A 23,809-nucleotide genomic window follows, 5' to 3' on the forward strand; every position below is an offset into this window, starting at 1 on the left:
TTTTTGAAGGACAATCCTTCATCTCTTATTTTCTACTGTTAAGCTATTTTTCCAAGTTATTCACTCTCTCACTCAAATATGAAAACCAAGAGTCTCTCATAATGTCAGACACAGGACACAAAAAGGACAGTATATTCATATAGTTCAGCTGTGTTACTATTAAAATAAGAAAGTGGGTGATGTTTTGATATCAAATGTCAGGGAAATAACATCACATACATCTATTTTCTATTACCTTCAGATTTTTAGGCATCGGACTAGACTCTTAATATTTAAAGATCAAAGTATACTGGTGGAGAGAAGACATAAGAAACAGCTACATTTTCTTTGCTTACAAATTCATGCTTAAAAAAATAACATAAGACTTGGTAACCTACAACCAACTGCTGAACTTAATTAAAAATCACAATGGGGCCGGGCGCGGTGGCTCACGCTTATAATCTCAGCACTTTGGGAGGCCGAGGCGGGCGGATCACGAGGTCAGGAGATCGAGACCACGGTGAAACCCCGTCTCTACTAAAAATACAAAAAAATTAGCCGGGCATGGTGGCGGGTGCCTGTAGTCCCAGCTACTCGGAGAGGCTGAGGCAGGAGAATGGCGTGAACCCGGGAGGCGGAGCTTGCAGTGAGCTGAGATTGTGCCACTGCACTCCAGCCAGGGCGACAGAGCGAGACTCTGTCTCAAAAAAAAAAAAAAAGAAAAAAATCACAATGGGCCGGGCACGGTGGCGCTCACGCCTGTAATCCCAACACTTTGGGAGGCCGAGGCAGGTGGATCACCTGAGGTCGGGAGTTCGAGACCAGCCTGACCAACATGGAGAAACCCCATCTCTACTAAAAATACAAAATTAGCTGGGCGTGGTGGCACATGCCTGTAATCCCAGCTACTAGGGAGGCTGAGGCAGGAGAATCACTTGAACCTGGGAGGTGGAGGTTTCGGTAAGCTGAGATCGCACCATTGCACTCCAGCCTGGGCAACAAGAGCGAAACTCTGTCTCAAAAATAAATAAATAAATAAATAAAAATCACAATGACCTGTGGTCCTGCACCAGTCAATAAGGCGTGACGATGGCAATGCTTGTGTCTTAGATAATATGCCTGCCCCTAAGCTTAGAATTCAGCTGCAGACACAGGTTCAGGTGACTCAATAAGATAGAAATTTAAGACTTCCTCTGATTATCCAGATATCCACTTGGTTAACTCCCTAATGCCCTTCAAGTCTGTTCAAATCTAACCTTCTCGATGAGGCCTACCCTGACCATCCCCATATATAATTCCCCAACCTGCCTTCTTCACTCCATTCAGGCATTCCTGATCCCCCTTAACCATTCAACCTTTTCTTCTTTCCATACCTTTAATCTCCTTGTAACATATTATACAATGTGTTTATTATGTTTGTTGTCTCTCTTCCCCCACCAAAATGTGAGTTCCATGAGGGGAGGAATCTTTGTCCACTTTGTTCACTAGATGTATCACAAGGCCCCACAACAGTGTCTGCCCCATAGGAGGCCTTCTATAAGTATTTGTTGAATGTTAAATACTCCTTTGCATCCTGTCCTCCCAGTTCTCCATCCCAGCTCCCATTCATTAATGTGCCTCACTCTAACCATGCTCGCAGTGGAACAACTCGGACTGGGAATAAACAAACAAGGCTCCAGATCAGAAAGGGAGGGAGGTTTTTACATTTATCCCCTACTCTAGTCCCTAAAAATCCATCCTATGTTTTTTCCTTTTATCTCCTTTCTGAATTCTCAATTCCTCCCAAATTCTTTGTCTTGATTTCCTTCTCTGTACAACTCCATCTCTAAACTCAGCAATCCTCTTGGACACCTGGGTGATATGACAAACTTAAAGAATGGTAACTGAATACTGTAATCACTCAGTCTTGATGAAAGGAAAACCCTGAAACAAGACGAAACATTTGTGTGCCTCATTTCTTTTTCCTGTCATAGCTAAGCTGCTTCAGAGAACAGGCTACGTTCCCTCTACTTCTTCACTTACCAATCACACCTCAACTCTTCTGCTCTTAATGAACCCTTCCAACTCCTTACTTACATGACCACTATGCTGCTTACTCCTTCAAGGCATATTTATTGCCCACATACTATATACTAGGCAATATACTAGTATAGGTGTTTCCACAGTAAACATAAGATCTCTGTTCTCATTCAGTTTGAGTCTACCAGGAAGACAAGCAAAAATGAGAAGTGATAAATGATGGGTATCATGATAAAAAATGTACATGGAGCTTTGAAAACATACAGCTGCTAGATGTGACCTACTCTAAGGGACAGAAAAGCCCTCCCCTCACTGAGAAATGTAATGTTTAAACAGAAACCCAAAGAGTAGGCAATAAGATGGAAGAGAAGGAGTGTTCTAAAGGAATACCTGCAAAAATCTGAAAGAGAGTAGAGTGCATATAAAGAACTGAAAGTTCAGTATGGATACGGTATTGGGATAAGCAGGGCCTTAATAGGCATATTATTCTAAGACTTTATTCTACGGACAAGGGAAATAAAGGAGAAATGACACAAAACTTCAGATTTATATTTTTTGGAGAATGAATTCATTTTCCTCATTGTAGTTAGAGCAGACAGGAACAAGAATGGAGGCAGGAGATGATAGAGATGATCTCTTCAAACTTTTGGTTCCTATGAAAAGAACCTCCTCATACCGCTCTGTTTCTTCTCAGACACCTTCAATATATTATTTTCTCTGCCACCCCTCTAAGGCTACAGCCTTTCCTCAGCTCTCCTACAAACTCTCCTGGGTGACCTCACCTATATTTCACAGGTACCACCCCATAAAGTGATGATGACTCCCAAACCTGTATCCCCAGTCCAGAACTCTCAAGGCCAGAGTTGCATTTCCTACCACCTACCAGACACATTCACCTATGCAATGCCTTATGTTCAAAACCAAACACAAAAGCCAGACTCCACATATTTGGTATTTCCTAACTCTGTTGATAGCATCAATGTAGTCACTCAAGCCAGAAATTCTGAATGCCATCAATTACCCTTCTCCCCCTTCCCTTCACCGATTACCAGGTGTTTTTGATCATCTTCTAAATATGACTCAAATCCATCCCTTCTTTTCATTTTCTATACCAGCGCCTCAATTTAGTCTTGCATAAAGTCTCATCTGGATTATTCGGGAACTGGTCTCTACATTTCCAGCCACTCTGTAAAATCCTTACACTACACTGTAAGATATTTCCTCCTAAAAAGTGTTTCTCTAGGCTGGGCACAGTGTACTCACACCTATAATCCCAGCACTTTGGGAGGCAGAGGTGGATCGATTGCTTGAGCCCCTGAGTTCAAGACCAGCCTGGGCAACATGGCGAAACCCCACCTTTACAAAAAAATAAAATAAAATAAAATACAGAAATTAGCTGGGTATGGCAGTGTGTGCCAGTCCCAGCTACTCAGGAGGCTTAAGTGGGAGGATCACTTGAGCCTGGGAGGCGGAGGGTCTAGTGAGCTGAGATCATGCCACTACACTACAGCCTAAGTGACAGAGTAAGACCCTGTCTCAAAAAAATAAAAATAATTGAAAAGGTCCAAATTCTTTGATATGACACATGGGGTCCATTAGCTGGTGTTTCCTGCCAGAAAATAGCCTCTATTCTCCATCTATAAAATGATAAAAATAAATAATTGAAATGACATCTCTGCCAGATGTCACACTGAACCTGGAATTAATACAGATGCAGATCTTTCAAAACTCATCACGGTTTCTCAAGCCTCCGGGTGTTTGCACATACCATACCCAAAGCCTGGAATATCTTTTCCTATCTTCTCTACCTAGAAACCACTAGTCTTCTTTTAAAAATCCAGTTAACGCCCCCTCCTCTGTTAATTTTCCTTGGTTCACACTCCTCTTTCTCCCTTTCTTCATCCCCAATAAAGGCAGAGTTGGGCATTTCTTCCACTTCTCTTCTTTAGCATATAATTTTCTACCAAATTATGACTGCTTACATGTCTGTTTTCTTTTTTTTTTTTTGAGACGGAGTTTTGCTTTTGTTGCCCAGGCTGGAGTGAAGTGGTGCAATCTCAGCTCACTGCAACCTCCGCCCCCCGGGTTCAAGCAATTCTCTTGCCTCTCCCAAGTAGCTGGGATTACAGGCGCCTGCCACCATGCCCGGCTAATTTTTGTATTTTTAATAGAGATGGGGTTTTGCCATGTTGGCCGGGCTGGTCTCAAACTGCTGACCTCTGGTGATCCACCAGCCTTGGCCTCCCAAAGTGCTAGGATTACAGGCGTGAGCCACTACGCCTGGCCACGTCTGTTTTCTTGACTAAACTATATGTTCCTTATTGATAGTGTACTTCATCTCATGTTTGCATACCCATATCCTAACACATTGTCAGCACTCAATAAATACTTCTTTAATGAATGAATGCTTCTAGAAGTGTGATGATACATTAAGCTTTGTCTCTATAAAATGGGATCTTGGGGATATGTTTCAAAGTGCCTAAAGCCATTCCAGAATGGTGACACTTGGCTGGAGGAAAAGAAAGTGAAGGTATACATAAAGGAGATTCCCCATAGCAGACCTAATTCATCTAGCATCCAGAGGAACCCAGGTTAGTGATAAGACTACATGACAAAGACTTCTATGCAAATTATAACATCATTTATAATTGCAAAAAAAAAGTTTAAAAACTAGAAATAACAAATATGCAACTTAGAATGATTAACTAAATAAAGGTTCATTCAATGGATCCTTTAAAAATAGTGCTTTAGACTGGGTGCGGTGGCTCACCCTGTAATTCCAGCACTTTGGGAGGCTGAGATGGGCAGATCACAAGGTCAGGAGATCGAGACCATCCTAGCCAACATGGTGAAACCCCGTCTCTACTAGAAATACAAAAATTAGCTGGGTGTGGTGGCACATGCCTGTAATCCCAGCTACTCAGGAGGCTGAGGCAGGAGAATCGCCTGAACCAGGGAGTCAGGAGGTTGCAGTAAGCTGAGATTGCGCCACTGAACTCCAGCCTGGCGACACTGCGAGACTCCGTCTCAAAAAAAAAATACTTTTGTGTGATTACACCACTGCACTCTAGCCTGGGCAACACAGCAAGACCCCATCACCAAAAAAAAAATTGTACTTTTGTAGAATATTTAACAACTAGGGAAAATGCTGGTCATTTCAATCAAGCAGAAAAAAGAGCTATATCATATTCCCATCATAAATTAAATATAAAAGCCATTTTGGAAATATTGATTTTAAAACATTTAGGAAAAAAGCCTGAAATAAACTGTATTAAATTATTAGCAGTACCTATCTCTTGAGTAATTTTCTACAACTAATTTGTTCAACAAATATTTATTGAGCATTTGTTTGTTACATTACAAAGAGGTGCAAGAGACATCTGTTTCTGTCCTCTGGGAACTAAACATGTTATTCTTCTATAATCAATCAGATAAAGCAATAAAGGTTAGAAAAAAATTCATGGGATTGCCCAGTCTAAATTTATATTCTCTGAAAGGTAAAAATAATAATAATAATAATAAATAAAAATAAAAAGCCAGATTCCCAGAACTTCTCTGAAATCTAGGCTGGAAGCAATTTTGATACAAATATTTGGATAAGGACTGCCCAAATGGCTTGACCTACTGATTATGAACTGTATCATGATGCTGTAGTTGTTCTAGATCCTTGTGGTCAGAAGGTAGTTGAGAATCTAAATCTCCAGATTTATCCTTCCTGTTGGCAAATCTACATTTTTATAGTAATTACAAATAAAAGCTGCTCAGTTGAAATTTAATCCTTCATCCACCATCCACCAAATTCCTTTTCTCTTCTGTGTTTCTTTCCCCTCTACCATTTCCTGCTCTTGCCCTCAATGATTCACTCCATTTATCTAGAAGAATCTTTATGTTCCTCCTCTTCTTTCAACCAAGGAACAGCCAATATAAGATTGAACTCTCCCTCTTGGGGATTCTCAGGAAAGACGGAAGCTTCAGAGGGGACCTGTGGTATTGATGAACATAAAAGTAAATTATGAAGACTCTCAAAGCCAGAGTCCTTTTAAAGCTCCTGCTTCAAAAGATACCTAAGGCGTAAAAAAAAAAAAAAAAAAAAAAAAAAGTGGGGTAAGTCCAGGCTTGGTGGCTCACACCTATTAATTCCAGCCCTTTGGGAGACTGAGGCAGAAGGATCACATGAGGTCAAGAATTTGAGACTAGCTTGGGCAACATAGGAAGACCCTGTCTTTACATTAAAAAAAAAAAAAAAAAAAAAAAAATTAGCCAGGCATGTTGCCACACACTTGTAGTCCCAGCTACTGAGGAGGCTGAGGAGAGAGAATCCCTTAAGCCCAGGAGTTCAAGGCTGCAGTGAGCTGATCGTGCCACTGGACTCCAGCCTAAAGCGCAAGACCCTCTCTCAAAAAAACAGGGGGATATTATCTGAGTAGAACAGTGGCTAATTTACCTTCATTATTCTTTACTGTAGGTATTTCACTAGTTTATATCCTACATTGAAAATACTTCTAAAACGTCCTAGGATTTTCAGCTCATCAGAAACACAGTGATAAATAGTAAAATTACTCTAATTGCCCAGAGCTTAAAAAATTCAGCACTATAGTTTCAGGTTACATGTTTTTAGGCATACTAAGGAGTAAATTTAAACTGACAAAATTCTATAGGACTTAGATCACTGATAGTGGATATACTATAAAATAGTTTTTCAGAAATATTTCCCCAGAGAACTTAAATAGTTGAAATTTGTAATAAAAATACACATGCAGGGTATCATTAGACAGCATCATAGGGCTGGATGTGGTGGCTCATGCCTGTAATTTCAACACTTTGGGAGGCTGAGGCAGGCAGATCATTTGAGCTCAGGAGTTCAAGACCAGCCTGGGAAACATGGCAAGACCCCCTCTCTACTAAAAAATTACAAAAATTAGCCAGACATGGTAGCACACACCTGTAGTGCCAGCTACTTGGGAGGCTGAGGTGGGAGGATCACTTCAGCCCACGAGGTTGAGGCTTCAATGAACCAAGATCACACCACTGCCCTCTAGCCTGGGGGACAGAGTGAGACCCTGTATCCAAACAAACAGACAAACAGAAGGCATTACAGGAATACACAGAGTATTAAATACTAACTTAGTGTTATGAAGTCAAAAGCATATGCTCAGAGAACTAGGTGACAGAGTCTGATATTCATTCATTCATTTATTCATCAAATTTTTAGGAAGTACTTACTCTGTGGCAGGCATAATCAGAGACAGAGCAGTGAAGAGATTAAAATCCCTGCCATCATGGAGTATTTTAGTGAATCAAGATAGATAATAAAAAACAAAAAATAAGTAAAACATTATGTTGGTGATAAGTACAAAGCAAAAAATAAAGTAGGAAAAAAAGATCGGGAGGATGTGAAAAAAAGGAGGAAGGGAGCAAGCCATACAGTGGGGGGCAGTGGTGAAGGGGAGACATTACGAAGAGAGGAAATAGGAAGAACAAGGACCCAAAGATGGGGAGATGCTTATTATATTTAAGGAGCAGCAAGCAGGCCAGTGTGACTAGAGCAGAATGACTAAGGAGAGTGAGTGGTAGATGAGGCTGAGAAATAAGGGGGAAGGGCTGTCTTGCTCAGGAGCATTTGGGTAAGGATTTCATGGACAGGTATTACAGCAACAGGTGGAAATGGAGGGGTGGAAGGTGATTCCAAGTAATTAGAACAAAGGAAAACAAAAGACAAGGAGCTACGAATGCCTTAAGGATGTTTAGAATCAGACGCTGGCCTAGTGTGCAATGAATATACAAGTAAGTGTGAGGAAGCAACATTATGAGGGTAGGGGACCATGTGTTAAGGGGTGAAGGTAGAGTGTGATGAATATTCGGTTTTTGATTCTGTGTTTGGGAACTGCAGAAGAGAGACTAGGGCAGGAAGGCACCAGGGTAAAAGGCAGGCATTAGCTGCCCCTTAAATATAATCTTTGCCTTTTCCCGGGCATGAATAAAATCCTGCTCCAGATAGTTGCTTTAGTTACTATATCTATGAAGAAAAAGGGTGGAGGTCTTAAGATCTTTATGGGGAAAATACTCCTAAAACTTTATTGTAGTAGGGAGAAGAGAATATATACAACAAGTAGAATTTAAACTATTGTAAATTAACATGAACTAAATTGAACTGGTCTAACACACAGTGAATCATAAGACAAAGATGACTAAAAAATGAGACTGAGAAAGGAAACAGGAATTTCAATTTTCTAAAGAGCATTCCACAAAATGGCTAATCTTTGGATAAACAACCAAGTTAACTACCTCAAATTTTACATAAAGAAGAGGATTGTTACAAACATACACTTTGAGTTCAAAGGTATTCACAAGGTAAGAGCCGGAACCTTGCTCACAATTCATCACCTCAATACCTCTACCAGTGCCTGGTACAGAAGACTCAAATGCTTGTTTAAGGAATAAAAAGCCTATCCATTACAGTTTATCTCAGTAGACTCAAGGAGTGCTAGGGCTATAATACCACCACCTTGAAATGCTAATATTAATTGGGAGGAAATTAAAAGTAAGTAGAAAGAGGGGAACCACCTGTGTAGAAGAATCTAGTGGTTAATTACCCAAATGACACAAAACCACTTCAGCGATATGCAGAAGTGTTGTTTGGCACAATGTGATATATATCACGATCAAATCTAATAAACAACGCTGTTGCAAAAAGCAAAGAAATTTGCCCTTAATATTCATAGGCTGCACTAATGCTCCCTTTTTGGAACACACAACAAAAAGCATAAGGCAACCTCAATCTCTTTCCTCTGAACCATTCAAGAACTCAGCGGATTTGGGGAATTGGGTTTGCTTCTCTATGTTTTTTAAAATCCTAAATTAGGAGTAACTTACTCTCATCATTTGTCTTAAGTAATACAAAAGAGTACAATTCAAAGACAGCAGCTCATATCCACTCATGGTTATGGGATGTTATAAATCCCTGAAAGGAACCGCTAAAGTAAAACAAAACCCAGCAAGTTAATATCACATTTTTATCGTCAACCAAAAACAAACGATCAAACTTCCACCAGTAAAAGCATCTTTTTATAAGGGATAATGTTTGCATACATGTCACCGATATTAGTTTGCATACAGTTAAAGCTCAGAGATAGGGTTTCATATGGCTTTTTTAGTCAAACTCATCCATTAAAACAAATTTTTTTTAAAAAATGCAAATGTCTGAATGGCAATATTCTTTCCTATCTTCCATGAAGCATTTTTCCATGCTAACACTAGAGCATCCTTTGGTGTAATTCCACAAGCAGATTCAAATTCCCTTCAACACCATAAATAAGTCCTATTAAAAAGCCTTTAACCACAAAAAAAGTGCAACAGCAGTTTGCAACTGTGTGGTTAGTTCTGCCTGTTGGTAGCGATTAGAACAAGCTATGAGTCGAGGGTGCTCAGAACCGAGTAAAAGGGACCCCGGCTGCTTTCTCCCCAAGAGGCGACAATAAAAGCATCCTCCTCTCGCCCCAATACTTCGCCGGAAAGTGGCCCCATTCCCGGACCCAGTCGACCGCAGGAAAAAAGCACAGCCAGCCTCACTTACCTTGTAGACGTCCCCGTAGGTGCCGCTGCCGACCCTCTGGACGAGCTCGTAGTCGTGCTGCGGGTTCCGCCTCAGGATGTCCGCGGCAGGCCGCAGCGGGGCCTCCATCTTCGCTTAGGGCCCGGCCCCCGCCAGCTCACCCCGCGGATCCCGGATTCCCGCTAACGAGCACGAACGGCGCCGCTTCCCAACATGGAGCCTCCGCCCGCAGCTCCGCCTGCACCAGGGACGAGCAAAGGCTGGTCGGCGTCGCAGGCTACGACCCCGAGCGGCCCGCGCCCTCGCGGCCCGGCCCCTTCCCTTCCGTCCCGCCAGGGGCCGTGGAAGAGAAACGGGCCTGGAAGGGGCCCCAGCACCCCGTATCCCCGTTCGGGCTGCGGCCCTTCCCCCTCCCCGGCCGCCCGCGAACTGCCCGACGAGGCCTCCCCGCCAGCCGGGGCCCAGGGCCGGCTCGGTACTTGATGGGGGCGGCCCCGTCTTTGTTGAGCGCGGAGCCCAGGACCTACTTCCTAGACCGCACCCGCGTCCTCCTCCCCCGCGCCGGCCGGCAGCTCCGGGTTTGCCGTCGCCGCCGCCGCTACTCAGCCGCTGCACCGCGCGTCCTCTCGGGGGCGGCGGAGGCGCGTACAGTCGCCGCCGCCGCCGCACCACGTTCCCCACCCGGGGCTGCGTCACCGGGAGACACGTTCCCAGCCAGCATGGGTCGGCGCCCAGCGGCCCGCCCGAGCTCTTCGGCCGCGGAACCAGAGTGCCGCCCTGAGGCCTGCTGAGGACACAACACCCTCCCGACCGCGCCACCGCGCCCCCCTAGCCGGGCGCGTCCTTGCAGGGCCTGGGCTGTCTCGCTCCCACTCTCAGAAATAAGGGACACTCCTGGGCATTCGTGGGCCAACGGGCCTTGGCTAAACCGTCCCCACATTTCTCAGGTAGGCCTGTAGGGTGACGGGTAGAGGAAGAAGGGCGATGGGAACGTAGCCCTCCAAGTTAAACACGGAAAAGGTACATTAAGGGCACCTGGCCAGAAGTAACCTGGCAGCGGGGCGCCAGGGAAGGAGGTGGGGGAGTGCCAGGTTAACTAAGTCCCGGCACACCCTACTGCACCTTCCTGTTTTGCAAACCATTCCCGGTGGTACCAGTTTGAGGCTGCACTGCACACCTGCACAACCTGCCTTCTGAGACATTTCTGTAAGTCTGAATTCCTAGGACTGCTCAACGACCTTTGTCCCTGTTGGGCACACGCAGTGTCTCATCGCTGGTATTGCACCTTTAATGAGATCAGGAGTTCCGCAAAAGTAAAACAAAGTCAGGGGTCACAGACTGGTTCTGGTCCTACCACTTCCTCAGTGTGTGCTCTGGGACAAAACAGCGTATTTGGCAACATCTCAGTGTCCTTATCTGCAGGTTGAAGAGGGTAAGATTTTGCATCTGACACCCAGGAAAGTGTTTATAAAGCGTTTTACAGGATGGTAAAGGGGGTTATCGAATATAAGAGGTCTTAAAATACTTAACAATGCACAGCATATATGGAACAGGAGTTCGGGGAAGTAATTTGGCTGATATTTCACAAGCTGTTTTGCAGTTTCAGTTCCAGTCTTGCTCTGAAGGTAGAAATTAAGTTGCCAGTGTTACATTATACTGGCTAAGTTATTTCTGGAGCCTCATAGAGAATTTGAACAGAAAAGCCAGATAACACTCAGCCACTGCATTTAGTGACTGAAACATCACAAAAGAGCAAGTTGGAGATGTTGGCATGTGGCTTTGAACTTCCAATTTTTTATTCTGTTCTTGAGAAATATACTCCTTATTGTTGATAATTGTATAATGTAGAAATGAAATTCGCACCTTAACAGGACAGGGCATATATGTATTTTCTTGTGCTCCGCACACAAAGGGCACTTATTTGGGGAACATAAGTAAGCCCAGACTTACATGCTTCATGGACAAAGCCTATGTGTTTGCTGCATTGAAAAAATTGTTGAAGAACAGTCCCTTCTTTCAAGGATTCTTGGCACTTGTTATGGTGGGCACATACTTTTGGCTTCGATGACTCAAAATCTCTTCAAATGTTCTATTGGTATCTTAGTACTTGTTTACTGTCATAGATTCATTTGGGATTTTTTTCCTCTGCCCCTATAAGCATTGATCGTGTATCTAGTCTGAAATATATTTATTCTTACATATTTATACTTGCATTACTCCAGGGAATTTCAGGCAGCATACAGAAAAACAAGATAAAAATACGTGGGCAAACTAGTATGAAGTTAAAGAGAAGGAAAATACGAAACCAGAACAGTGTGACAAATCGGCCAACCAGAGGATTTTATAGTGTTTTTGAGATCAAGAGTAACCAATTGATCAAGAAAGAGGCACATATTTTCCTAATGCAAAGACTTCAAAAACTTTTATTTAATGAGCCTTCTTCATAAAGTAGAAACTGAATGCCCAGTTTGAGACAAGGACAAATATCCTGACAATCCTTTAAGCATGTTATTCTTGAAATACAGCATTTAAAATGAATTAGGCAATAAAATGTTTGGGATCATAGGCTTCAACAAGACCCTGGAGTACAGATATTTTATGTTGCCAGTAATGGCCGATCCATATGCTTTGACCATCAACCTAGAGGCAGATGGCATGGAAAAAGTCAAGACTCTATGTGGTGGTTAAAAAATGTGTCTGCTATAATCATTATTTTACTTGTACCGCAATTCATGCAAAGAGGAAAACATTTGTTTTATACTAACTCCAAAAGAATCTTAAGGATTTTTAAAATACTGGTTGAGTTAATTTTAACAAGATCAGTGAAGTGGGTTGCTTTGTAAAGAAATTCAAATTCAATTTACTTAAATATACACTGAGTAAATTTAATTTTACATCCTAGACAATTAAGCAAACAATTTCAAGGTTGAAGTTTATGTAATAATATGTTAGTTATGTCATGGTAAATGACCAGAGAATTTCTTACAAACCACCTAATTTCATATGACAAGGTATGGAATGAGAATAAATATGGCTTGATAGGTCCTTCATTCCAACCTAATTGTCATGCATTCTTAGTGTCTTCATGCTGACATGTAAATATTTTTCAGCTTTTACCCTTATCAGTATAATATATGGTAATGGTTTGCCACATGCTTTGTAATGTACTTTCCTTCTTTGAAAGTTCTTCAGTAAAATGCTAACTGTAATCTGTGGCCTCTAATTTCAGCTCTAACTTTAGCCAGGGCTGAATAAAAAAGAATTGGGGGACATAAAATGCTTTGTCTTATATAAAGCTAAGGTTCACAATTTATTATCCAAGACAAAATGGCTAATTAAACCTTCAAGTGTGATAGGACAGAGCATAAGGACGATAACTTTAGTCTATTGAACATACAGATTTAAGCAATATAGTAATCTCCTGATTAATCTGCCAACATAAACTAATTTCAACATGTAACTCTGTGATTCAGTTGACTGCTCCATAGATCTGTTAAACAGAAATCAATTAAATGTTGGAAGACATTGCCACAATTATGATTTGGATTTTTAAATATTATTATTAAACTATTGTTTTACTAATTAGGGCCACTTGTCTTTTGAGGCATAAACCTTGTTTTCCAAATATAGGGCAATTTTTATATTTTTTGTTCTAGATGGCAATAGAACATGTATCTCATTCAGCATCAGTATCAGGTCATTAGGATGAGAGTTTTAAAAAGAAGAGGTGAGGAAGGCAGTCCATATCCCTTTTATCCAGTTTGAATTGATCATCAGATATGTTACTGATATGGTTTGTCTATGTCCACACCCAAATCTCATCTTGAATTCCCATGTGTTGTGGGAGGGACCCAGTAGGAGGTAATGAATCATGAGGGCAAGTCTTTCCCATGCTGTTTTCATGATAGTGAATAAGTCTCATGAGATCTGATGGTTTTAAAAAGAGGAGTTCCCCTGCACAAGCTCCCTCTCTTTGCCTGCTGCCATCCGTGTGAGACATGACTTGCTTTTCCTTGCATTCTGCCATGATTGTGAGGCTTCCCAGACACATGAAACTATAAGTCCAGTTAAACCTCTTTCTTTTGTAAATTGCCTGGTCTCAGGTTTGTCTTTATCAGCAGCATGAAAACAGACTAATACATTAAATTGAGGTCTGGCGCAGTGGCCCATGCCTGTAATCCCAGCACTTTGGGAGGCCAAGGTGGGCGGATCATCTGAGGTCGGGAGTTTGAGACCAGCCTGACCAACATGGAGAGACCCCATCTCTGCTAAAACTACAAAATTATCCAGGCGTGGTGGTGCATGCCTGTAATCCCAGCTACTCAGGAGGCTGAGGCAGGAGAATCACTTGAACCCAGGAAGTGGAGGCTGCAGTGAGCTAAGAATGCATCATTGCACTCCAGCCTGGGCAACAAGAGTGAAACTCTGTCTCAAAAAAAAAAAAAAAAAAAAAAAAAAATTGGTAGCAGTAGAGTGAGATGTTGCTGTAAAGTAACCTGAAAATATGGAAGCAACTTTGGAACTGGGTAACAGGCAGAGGTTGGAACAGTTTGGAGAGCTCAGAAGAAGACAGGAAAATGTGGGAAAGTTTAGAACTTCCTAGAGACTTGTTGAATGGCTTTGACAAAAATGCTAATAGTGATATAACAATAAGGTCCAGGCTGAGGTAGTCTCAGATGGAGATGAGGAACTTGTTGGAACTGGAGCAAAGGTGACTCTTGTTACGTTTTAGCAAAGACACTGGTGGCATTTTGCCCCTGCCCTAGAGGTTTGTGGAACTTTGAACTTGAGAGAGAAGATTTAGGGTATCTGGCAGAAGAAATTTCTAAGCAGCAGAGCATTCAAGAGGTGATTAGGGTGTTGTTAAAAGCATTCAGTCTTATAAGGGAAGCAGAGCATAAAAGTTTGGAAAATTTGCAGCCTGACAATACAATGGAAAAGAAAATCCCATTTTCTGAGGAAAAATTCAAGCGGGCTGCAGGAATTTGCATAAGTAACAAAGAGCTGAATATTAATTCCCAAGACAGTGGGGAAAATGCCTCCAGGGCATGTCAGAGGTCTTCATGGCAGACCTTCCCATCACAGGCCCGGAGACCTAGGAGGAAAAAGTGGCCCAGAGTCCCTGTGCTGTGTGTAGCCTAGAGACTTGGCGCCCTGCATTCCAGCTGCTCCGGCCGCAGCTGAAAGGGGCCAACATAGAGCTGGGGCCGTGGCTTCAGAGGGTGCAAGCCTCAAGCCTTGGCAGCTTCCACGTGGTGTTGAGCCTGCTAGTACACAGAAGTCAAGAATTGAGGTTTGGGAACCTTTGCCTAGATTTCAGATGATGTATGGAAATGCCTGGATGTCCAGGCAGAAGTTTTCTGCAGGGGTAGGGCCCTCGTGGAGAACCTCTGCTAGGGCAGTGTGAAAGGGAAATGTGGGGTTAGAGCCCCCACACAGAGTTCCTACTGAGGTACTGCCTAGTGGAGCTGTGAGAAGAGGGCCACTGTCCTCCAGATCACAGAATGGTAGATCCACTGACAGCTTGCACTGTGCACCTGGAAAAGCTTCAGACACTCAACACCATCCCATGAAAGCAGCCAGAGGAAGGGTGTACCCTGCAAAGCCACAGGGGCAGAGCTGCCCAAGACCATGGGAACCAACCTCTTGCATCAGCATGACTTAGATGTGAGACATGGAGTCAAAGGAGATCATTTTGGAGCTTTAAGATTTGACTGCCCCGCTTGATTTCATACTTGCGGGGGGCCTGTAGCCCCTTTGTTTTGGCCCATTTCTCCCATTTCGAATGGCTGTATTTACCCAATGCCTGTACTCCCCCTGGATCTAGGAAGTAACTAACCTGCTTTTGATTTTACAGGCTCATTGGTGGAAGGGACTTGCCTTGTCTCAGATGAGACGTTGGACTGTGGACTTTTGAGTTAACACCGAAATGAGTTAACACTTTGGGGGACTGTTGGGAAGGCATGATTGGTTTTGAAACGTGAGGACATAAGATTTGGGAGGGTCCAGGGGCAGAATGATATGGTTTGGCTGTGTGCCCACCTACATCTCATCTTGAATTCCCACGTGAGAGAGGGACCTGGTAGGAGGTAATTGAATCATGGGGGCAAATCTTTCCTGTCATGTTCTTGTGATAGTGAATAAGTCTCATGAGATCTGATGGTTTTAAAAAGGGGTGTTCCCCTGCATGAGCCCTCCCTTTGCCTGCTGCCATCCATGTAGGACTTGACTTGCTCCTCCTTGCCTTCTGCCACAATTGTGAGGCTTCCCCTGCCACGTGGAACTGTAAATCCAATTAAACCTCTTTCTTTTGTAAATTGCCCAGTCTTGGGTATGTCTTTATCAGCAGTGTGAAAACGGACTAATACAGTTGAAAAGCTGTTTCTGTTAACCTTTATTGTCAGAGTGGTTTTAAGGTTTATGTGAAAATTGGTAGAAGGATTTCTGTATTCAACTCACAAATTGATTTTGTCTGCAAATTCAATAGCCAAGAAAAGATAGCAGATTACAAATAATCTTATGCTGTTCCTTATTGGTTTCCTCACATGATAACAGGTATGTTCAAAAGGGTGCCCAAAGTTTGCCCACACCTCATGTAGACTAGTGTTATGAGCAGAAAAAGCTGCAATGCTACAGTTGCAGTCCTATCCTACAGCTGCATAGCCCTTGCAGGATTCCAGTAAGTTCTCCTTTTCTTTATTTCTGCAGAGCAAGGATAATAATGGCTTTCCACTGTTGCTAATCTCAGGATTCCTCGCTATCTATTGGTGATTCACTTAACCCTGTCCTCATTTTTAATCATTTATTTATGTATTAGATATGAGGTCTTGCTCTGTTGCCCAGGCTAGAATGCAGTGGCTGTTAACAAGTGCTATCATACTGTACCACAGCCTCAAACTCCTGGCCTCAAGCAATCCACCTACCTCAGCCTCCCAAGTAGCTGGGACTATGGGTGCACACCACTGCGCCCAGCTTTGATTTTTATAAATGGTCCTGTTATTATATTCTCTTTCTGTGCTTTTTCTTCCCAGAAACCTGATTGATAAAGTTATAGGAATTAGAATTAGTCTCAGAAAAGAGACTCTCAAAATGGCTTTCTAGGATGATATTACTCACATATCTGATGATTACTTGTATAAACTACTTGCCAAGAAAAACGAAACAGTGGTATTCTATAGCATGGAGTGGCATCACAGTTACTCAAACTATCAGTAGTGGCATGAAATGGAGTGTCAGTGTAGGGCACAACATTGAAAGATCAATCTCTAGCACTTAGCTGCTGTAACAGTGAGGTTTACTAAAATTGTTGTGTCATTTGGCTCTTCTGACTGCTTCTGTGAGAGTACACGAAAAAAAGACAAATAGCTTCGGGTTCCAAATACCAGGCATGAGTAGAAAATCAGAAAACTTCCTTGACCACTTTGAAGAAATCCATTATCTCTTATAGCTAAGGGGAAGATATGGCTGAGGATCAAGTCCGGGGCCTGACTATAAAGGCTTTGGAATTGCAGTGTTAATTAAACGTGAGACCTAGTTCTGTTATGCTAAGGTAAGGGCACTGGTGGAGATGGCCTAGGACCTATGACATGGGATGGGGGCATTTGAGCAGATATGAATGAGGCTTAGAACTTTAAATATGAGTTAGAAGAAAGAGTTTCAGTATAGCCCTAATGGGGAAGTACATGGAATGCTCTTGGAGGAGAGCTTAACAATGAAGATGTTGTAGGATCTTGCTAAATACTTAACTGGGATTCAGATTTGCTGTGTTGACTTGAGCATCTGGAAGTCCTTCTAAGTGGGTTACTAGAAGCTTGCTCTCAATAATAGCTTACAATCTGTATGCTGAGATGCCAGAATTTCCCTGGCATACTGTAGAAGAAAGAATCTCAAGGTTTAGGGAGATGGGATGTTGGATTTGCTCTATTATAGTCATTCTGCTTAGTCATACTCTATTCATACCATGCCCGGGAGGGCCCGTACAATTTACTCTTTTCAAGGCATTGAATGAGGGAGAACAGATATCCTTGAAAAATTCTTGTGTGGCTGCCCTCAGTAGATTAGAGATGATGATTGGGAGCCCACACTGAAACTGGGATCCATGATTTTATATCCTGGTAGAGGCCAGGTGGTTCAACTGTCAAAGACATGTTTAGCACAGTTACTATAATAACCTTCAGGAAGAAGTGAAATCAGGATGTTTTGATTGCAAGGATAGGTGGTGGTATCCTATTGATCCCTGAGTCTCTAGGAATGAATAAAACCATCAGCCTACTTAAGTGCTATTTGACATATGTAGGTGGAAAAATCCTGGGACTGATTGGTAGAAACCTAACTGAAATCTCTGTAATAGAGATTCAAGGCATATTACTTGAATCTTAGACAAACCAGTTGACAAACCTGGAGTCCCTTAATTAAGAGTGAGGGCAGATGTCTTTGAGGGAGAGTGCCATAGTGCAGCCAGGTATAAATGGTGACTTTTCCCTAAGGCCATTTCCAGAGGTACTTGTAGCCTTTTACTAGGGTGATTGTGAACTAAGGAATGGGTGATTCTCATATGTTCTGGAGGTTAATTGATATTAGCTCTAAATACTAATCTCTGCAGTCTCAAAATACCACCAAAATTCCAGTGATTAAAGTCGAGATTTAAGAAAGTCAAGTGGGACTAAAGATCCACTCTGGAGTTATTTTTCCAGTCCCAAAATATATGTGAGTATAGATATATTGAGTAGCAGAATTCCTACATTAGGTTTATAGGGAGCTATTATGATAGATAGGAACAAGTATAACCTCCCTGGCTAACTTCTTACCCATGCCAAAGTAGAATACCAAAATTAAATTTGATCTCTGGGGAAATTTAGTGATTTCCCCAGAGATTAGTGCCACCATTAAAGATAGGAAAGATACAAGTCTTTTCCTTTTAACTCCCCTTGGCTCATGCAATAGCCAAATTAGTTTTGGAGAATGTCTGTGGATTATTAAAAATTTAATCAAATGTTGATGCCAGTCATAGTTGTGGTTCCACATATGGGGGATCTTTACTAGAGCAAATCAGAACAGCTCTTGACACCTAGAAGGTAGCTATTGACTTGAAAACTAGAAAGTAGCTTTCTTTTCAATTCCCATCAGCAAAAATAATCAGAAGCAGTTTGCTTTCACATGATTGCAACAGCACTGTCACTGTATTACCTCAGGGATATTTAAAGACTTCTGTTCTATGATAGAGTATCATTCCAGAGGGACCTTTGTTTCCTTGATATCTAGTAGAATATCATTGTAGTCTTTTATCTTGATAACATTATGCAAATTGCACCTTGTGAGCAGGAAATAGCAACCACCCTATATACTTTAAAAAATACCACTAATACCAGAGAACAAGCGATAAACCCAGTTCAGGAACCTGACACATTAGTGAAATTTCTAACAAGGAAGTAGTGCTCTACCTTGTATCATCCACCTTAAAGATGCACAGTGTTTGTTTGGCCTGTTTGTATTTTGAGACAATGTACTGCATTTGCTACTCTTCGACCCATGTAACCTGTATGACTGCCACCTTGTTCATATCACTTGGAACTACATAATATACTACAGAAGGTCCAGGCTATGATGCAAGCTGCCCTGACACTTAGGCTTTAGGATTCAGTGGACCCAATGGTAAATAGGATACTGTATGGAATCTCTTGCAAGCCCAGTAGGAGAATCCCAATGCAGACCCCTAGGATTTTGGTATAAGAATATGCTGTTGGCCAGGTGTGGTGGCTCACGCCTGTAATCCCAGCACTTTGGGAGGCCGAGGCAGGTGGATTGGAAGGTCAGGAGATCGAGACCATGGTCCCCGTCTCTACTAAAAATACAAAAAATTAGCCAGGCTCAGTGGTGGACACCTGTAGTCCCAGCTACTTGGGAGGCTGAGTCAGGAGAATGGCGTGAACCCAGGAGGTGGAGCTTGCAAGTGAGCCGAGATGGCGCCACTGCATTCCAGCCTGGGCAACAGAGCGAGACTCCATCTCAAAAAAAAAAAAAAAAAAAAAAAGAATGTGCTGTTATCTGCTGACAGCTATTGTCTGTTTGAAAGGCAACTCTTGATTTACTTCTAGGCCTTAGTAGAGGCTAGACTCCTGACCATAGGATACTAAGTAACTATGTGACATGAACTGCTCTTTAGAAATTGGGAGTTACCCTGCATGTTCTCACTCACAAGTGAGAGTTGAACAATGAGAACACGTGGACACAGGGAGGGGAACATCACACACTGGGGCCTGTGGTGTCGGGGGAGGGCGTTGGGGGCAAGGGGAGAGAGAGCACTAGGACAAATACCTAATGCATGCGGGGCTTAAAACCTAGATGACGGGTCGATAGGTGCAGCAAACCACCATGGCATATGTATACCTATGTAACCTGCACATTCTGTACAGGTCTCCCAGAACTTAAAGTAAAATTAAAAAAATAAAATAAAATAAATTGGGTGTTACCTAATTTACTGGATCATAAATTGAATATGGGCAGCAGAATTCCATTGTCAAATGGAAGAGTATACATTGAGGTAGCCTGAGATGATCTGGAAGACACAAGTAAATCACATGGAACAAATGTCCATTGGACCTGCCCTTACTTCTTTGCCATCTGTTTTTTTTTCAACCCATTATCTATAGGCTCATAGCCATTTAGCAGGGGAAGAAAAAGTTTAGGCTTGGTTTATTAATGGTCTGCATGTATGCTAGCACCAACTTGAAGCAGACAGCCACAGAATTCTGTGCCCACACCATAATGGGGTGGCCCTGAAAGATAGTGGGGAGGAGAAATTCTCCCAGTGGATATAACTTTGAACAATACATCTGGTTGTCCTCTTTTTTAGGAAGAAGAGTTGATCTGAGGTGTGGATCTGTACTGATTTATGCACGGTAGCTAATAGGTTGGTCAATTACTTGGAAAGAAGAAGATTTGAGATAAGGAAGTCAGTGGGAGAAGTATTATGGATGGATTCTTAAAATTGCCCAGCATGTGAAAATATCTGTGAACTACAATACTGCCCAGCAGAGGGCATCCATCTCGATAGTTATACAAGCAGATCTGTTCTACAGGTGTCAATCAGCCTCTTTACACAGTCACTCTAGTGCTTGCTCAGTGGGCCTACGTGACAATAGGAATGTAAGCTAACAATAGATTCAACAATGTAGACTTCTACTTGCCAAGGATAATTCAGTTACTGCCACTATGGAGTGATTAGTAGCAGACTGCGGAGACCCCAGTATGATACTGTTCCCTTGACAGATTAGTCAACCATCTGGTGGCAGTTTAATTTCACTAGATTCCTTTCATTATAAAGGGAAGAGTGATCTGTCATCATGGGAATAGATACATATTCTAGGAAGAGGTTTACCTTCCCTGCTTGGAAAGCTTCTATTAGTGCCACAATTCATGGCCTAATGGAATGCCTTGTTTTATCACCATGTATCACAAATATCTTTGAGCAAGAAAGTAATTTTATTATGAGGGAAGTGTGGCAGCAGAGTCATGCCTGTGGAATTAACTGATCTTACCCATCACTCAGGAACAGCTAGTTTGATAGGATGGAGGAAATTATGCAGAAGGATCAATCGTGGTGCTGGCTGAGAGAAAACCTCTGTAAGGATGTAGTGTAGGACTCAACCCAGTCATCATTATATGTTGTCATCTACTCAATGTTCAGAATGCATGGGCCTGTGAACCAAGAGGCAGAGGTAGGAGTGGCTCTTCTATTATTCCTAATAACTCCCTTGAAATTTTTTTTCTCTACAATTTTATCATATTGTCCCTATAGCATTGGACTTGGTGGGTTTGGAGGCCCTAGTGCCCAAGGGATTGATACTTTCCCCAGATGACATGGTCACAGTTCTATTTAATGGGAAGCTGAAACTGCCATCTGGCTATTTTGGAGTCTTCAGATCACTAAATCAACAGTTAGAGAAGGGGATCATTGTTGATTCTAACTACCGTGGGGAAATTGGTTATTGCTCCACAAAGGGAACAAGGAAGGCTATGTCTGGAATCCCAGGTATTCACTAGGGTGTCTCTTAGTATTCACATCTCTAATATTACTTGACAGTGGGAAACTGAAGCAACCCAATGAAGATGAGAGCACTAAGGACTTGGATCCTCTGAGACTAGGGTTGGGTGACCCCACCAGATGAAGTATGAGTCAAGGGTTATGGGAAATTGGAAGCCATGATGATCACTTTGGCCCTTGGGCCCAATAACTACCCTCTTTTCTCTCTCCTTACTATCAGAACCACAATTTTGTTGACCTTTTACAAGTGGCTTGTCCATCAGGGGAGACTCAGACACTCCCCCATCTTAGGGAATAAATCTTGATTGGTCTAGGCTCATTTTTCTTATTAAAGGAATGGTTTAGGCTTGGACAATTCTGGACAATGACACACGAGGAAAACTCTGCTGGAGTGCTTCTAGGAAGGTTTTCCTTGCTATTAACAGGGTACACAAGACACAGACATGACTTATTCTGTCTCTAGGCATGGGTGTCTGCTTCTGATGTGACTAGAATGGCAACTGCCATTTTGAAAACATAAGAGGAGCCAGCATTAGAAAATAAGGTGGCTGGGCGGTGGTGGCTCACACTTGTAATCTCAGAGCTTTGGGGGGCTGAAGTGGGAGGATTGCTTGAGCTCAGGAGTTTGAGACCAGCCTGGGGAACATCGTGAGACCTCATCTCTACTAAAAGTTGGGAAAAAATTAGCCAGGCATGGTGGCATGATGCTATAAATGCAGCTACTTAGAAGGCTGAAGCAGGAGGATTGCATGATCCCGGGAGATGGATGCTGCAATGAGCTATGACTGTACCACTGCACTCCAGCCTGAGTGACAGAGTGAGACCCACTCTCAAAAAAAAAAAAAAAAAAAGGAAGCCAACTATAATGTAACAGGTCCCTCACCAGATTACTGAAGGGTGTGTGTCCACTGCTTGAACTTGGAAGGCCAGGCTGTGAGCCAAGGCCATGATGCCCAGCCAAGGAACAGGTGTTTCTGAGAACCCAAACATCATGGAGAGTATCTGGGAACCTACCAAGAAAAACAGTCTCATTGCTCAAACACAGTAGGCAAAGAGCCAGAAAATTAAAGGCAGTTTAGAGATGGAAAGTAGCACAGATCTCTAGAGCTGTGCTGCTGCTGCTCAGGAGCGCCCTGTATGTAAGTCCTAATAAACTCGTCTACTTGCCAATCTGAACTGTCTGAGTCACTTTTTGGTCTCAGCTCCCTCCCAGTTTGGGAGACCATTTTTCTGTAAAATCCTGGGCTTTTCTTGTAACAATCGGCATCACAAACAGGATCTAAGAGACCAAAGGAAGATTCAGGAAGGGGTGTCTGCAATGGGAATCCCAGGGTGGTCAACAGCAACCATGTGGGGTGAAATTGTCCAACTGCTCGACCTTTGTGGGCTGCTGCTTGAGTACAGGGATGCTTAGAAAATTCCAGTGGGGAGTAAGCATGTAGTGCAAGGACCTAAGATGTTAAAGTACAATAAGGATACCAGGTGTGCTGTTGCTGTGTTAAGACTGGCTACTGAGAAATTGTTAAAGCAGGAAAAATAGATACAAAAGTTAAGGGAGGAGCTGCAGTTAGAAAGGCACATGCGAGTATCCATGTTGGCCCTGGTTGGGGATTTGGTGGAGAAGGTAGATAAAAGGGAGGAAGGGTTGGAACTCCAGTAGCTTATGTTTCCAAAAACATGAGAAAGTTCAAAGGTTTTCTAGGACTCCAGCTGGTTACATATTATGACTCATCCTTGTGCACCTTTTTAAACTGATGGCCAAATTACAGCAAGAAAAATCCAGAGCTCAAATGTTTCACCTTCAGCTATAGTTCATCAGATCTTCTGAAGCTCTCTATTTCTCTCTTTTCTGCCTGCTTTGAATCTGTTGTTATTAAACTACTGGTGTTGAAATAAAACTCACTGTTTACGGTACTGCTAATTGAAAGCCACTTGGGGATTTTGTTTTTCTTACACAGTTCAGACAATTCTAACTAAAATGTAAATGTTAGAAACTCATTTGAAACTGAAGAAAAAAAAAAGAGGGTAAAAGAAGTTTTTTAAAAAATCAAACTGCTATGAAAACTACTTTACCCAAAATTTTTGTCCACAGCCTTCATTGGATTACCTGTTAGGCAAATAAAGTTCCATGTGGAGGGGTCCCAATTTTGTCAAAAATAATTTGGATCCAGTTATCCTTTATGGGCTGATGAGTTTATAATACTGTCTCATGGCTA

General features: G+C 42.4%; 2 protein-coding genes across 3 annotated transcripts in view; one reads left to right on the top strand and one right to left on the bottom strand.

Moving 5' to 3' along the window:
* The window catches only part of MAP4K5 (mitogen-activated protein kinase kinase kinase kinase 5), a 122,470-nt gene extending 112,188 nt beyond the window's left edge, over window positions 1–10,282 (bottom strand). The window contains exons 1-2 of one of the 2 annotated variants that reach the window (XM_003267666.3): window positions 10,078–10,282; window positions 9,572–9,788 (exon numbers count right to left, since the gene is read on the bottom strand). In XM_003267666.3, the coding sequence (XP_003267714.1) occupies window positions 9,572–9,679 (108 nt within the window). In that variant the 5' untranslated portion in view covers window positions 9,680–9,788; window positions 10,078–10,282. Of the gene's footprint in view, window positions 1–9,571; window positions 9,789–10,029 lie in introns of both variants that reach the window. The other variant, XM_003267665.3, reaches the window with a different exon arrangement.
* Window positions 10,283–10,380: 98 nt separating this feature from the next.
* Window positions 10,381–23,809, top strand: part of ATL1 (atlastin GTPase 1) — a 100,770-nt gene continuing 87,341 nt past the window's right edge. The window contains exon 1 of the mRNA XM_030810281.1: window positions 10,381–10,497. The gene's annotated coding sequence lies outside the window, so the exon portion shown is untranslated. The remainder of the gene's footprint in view (window positions 10,498–23,809) is intronic.

Source organism: Nomascus leucogenys, chromosome 1a (genome assembly GCF_006542625.1).
Source record: "Nomascus leucogenys isolate Asia chromosome 1a, Asia_NLE_v1, whole genome shotgun sequence".
NCBI classification, from domain to species: Eukaryota; Metazoa; Chordata; class Mammalia; order Primates; family Hylobatidae; genus Nomascus; species Nomascus leucogenys.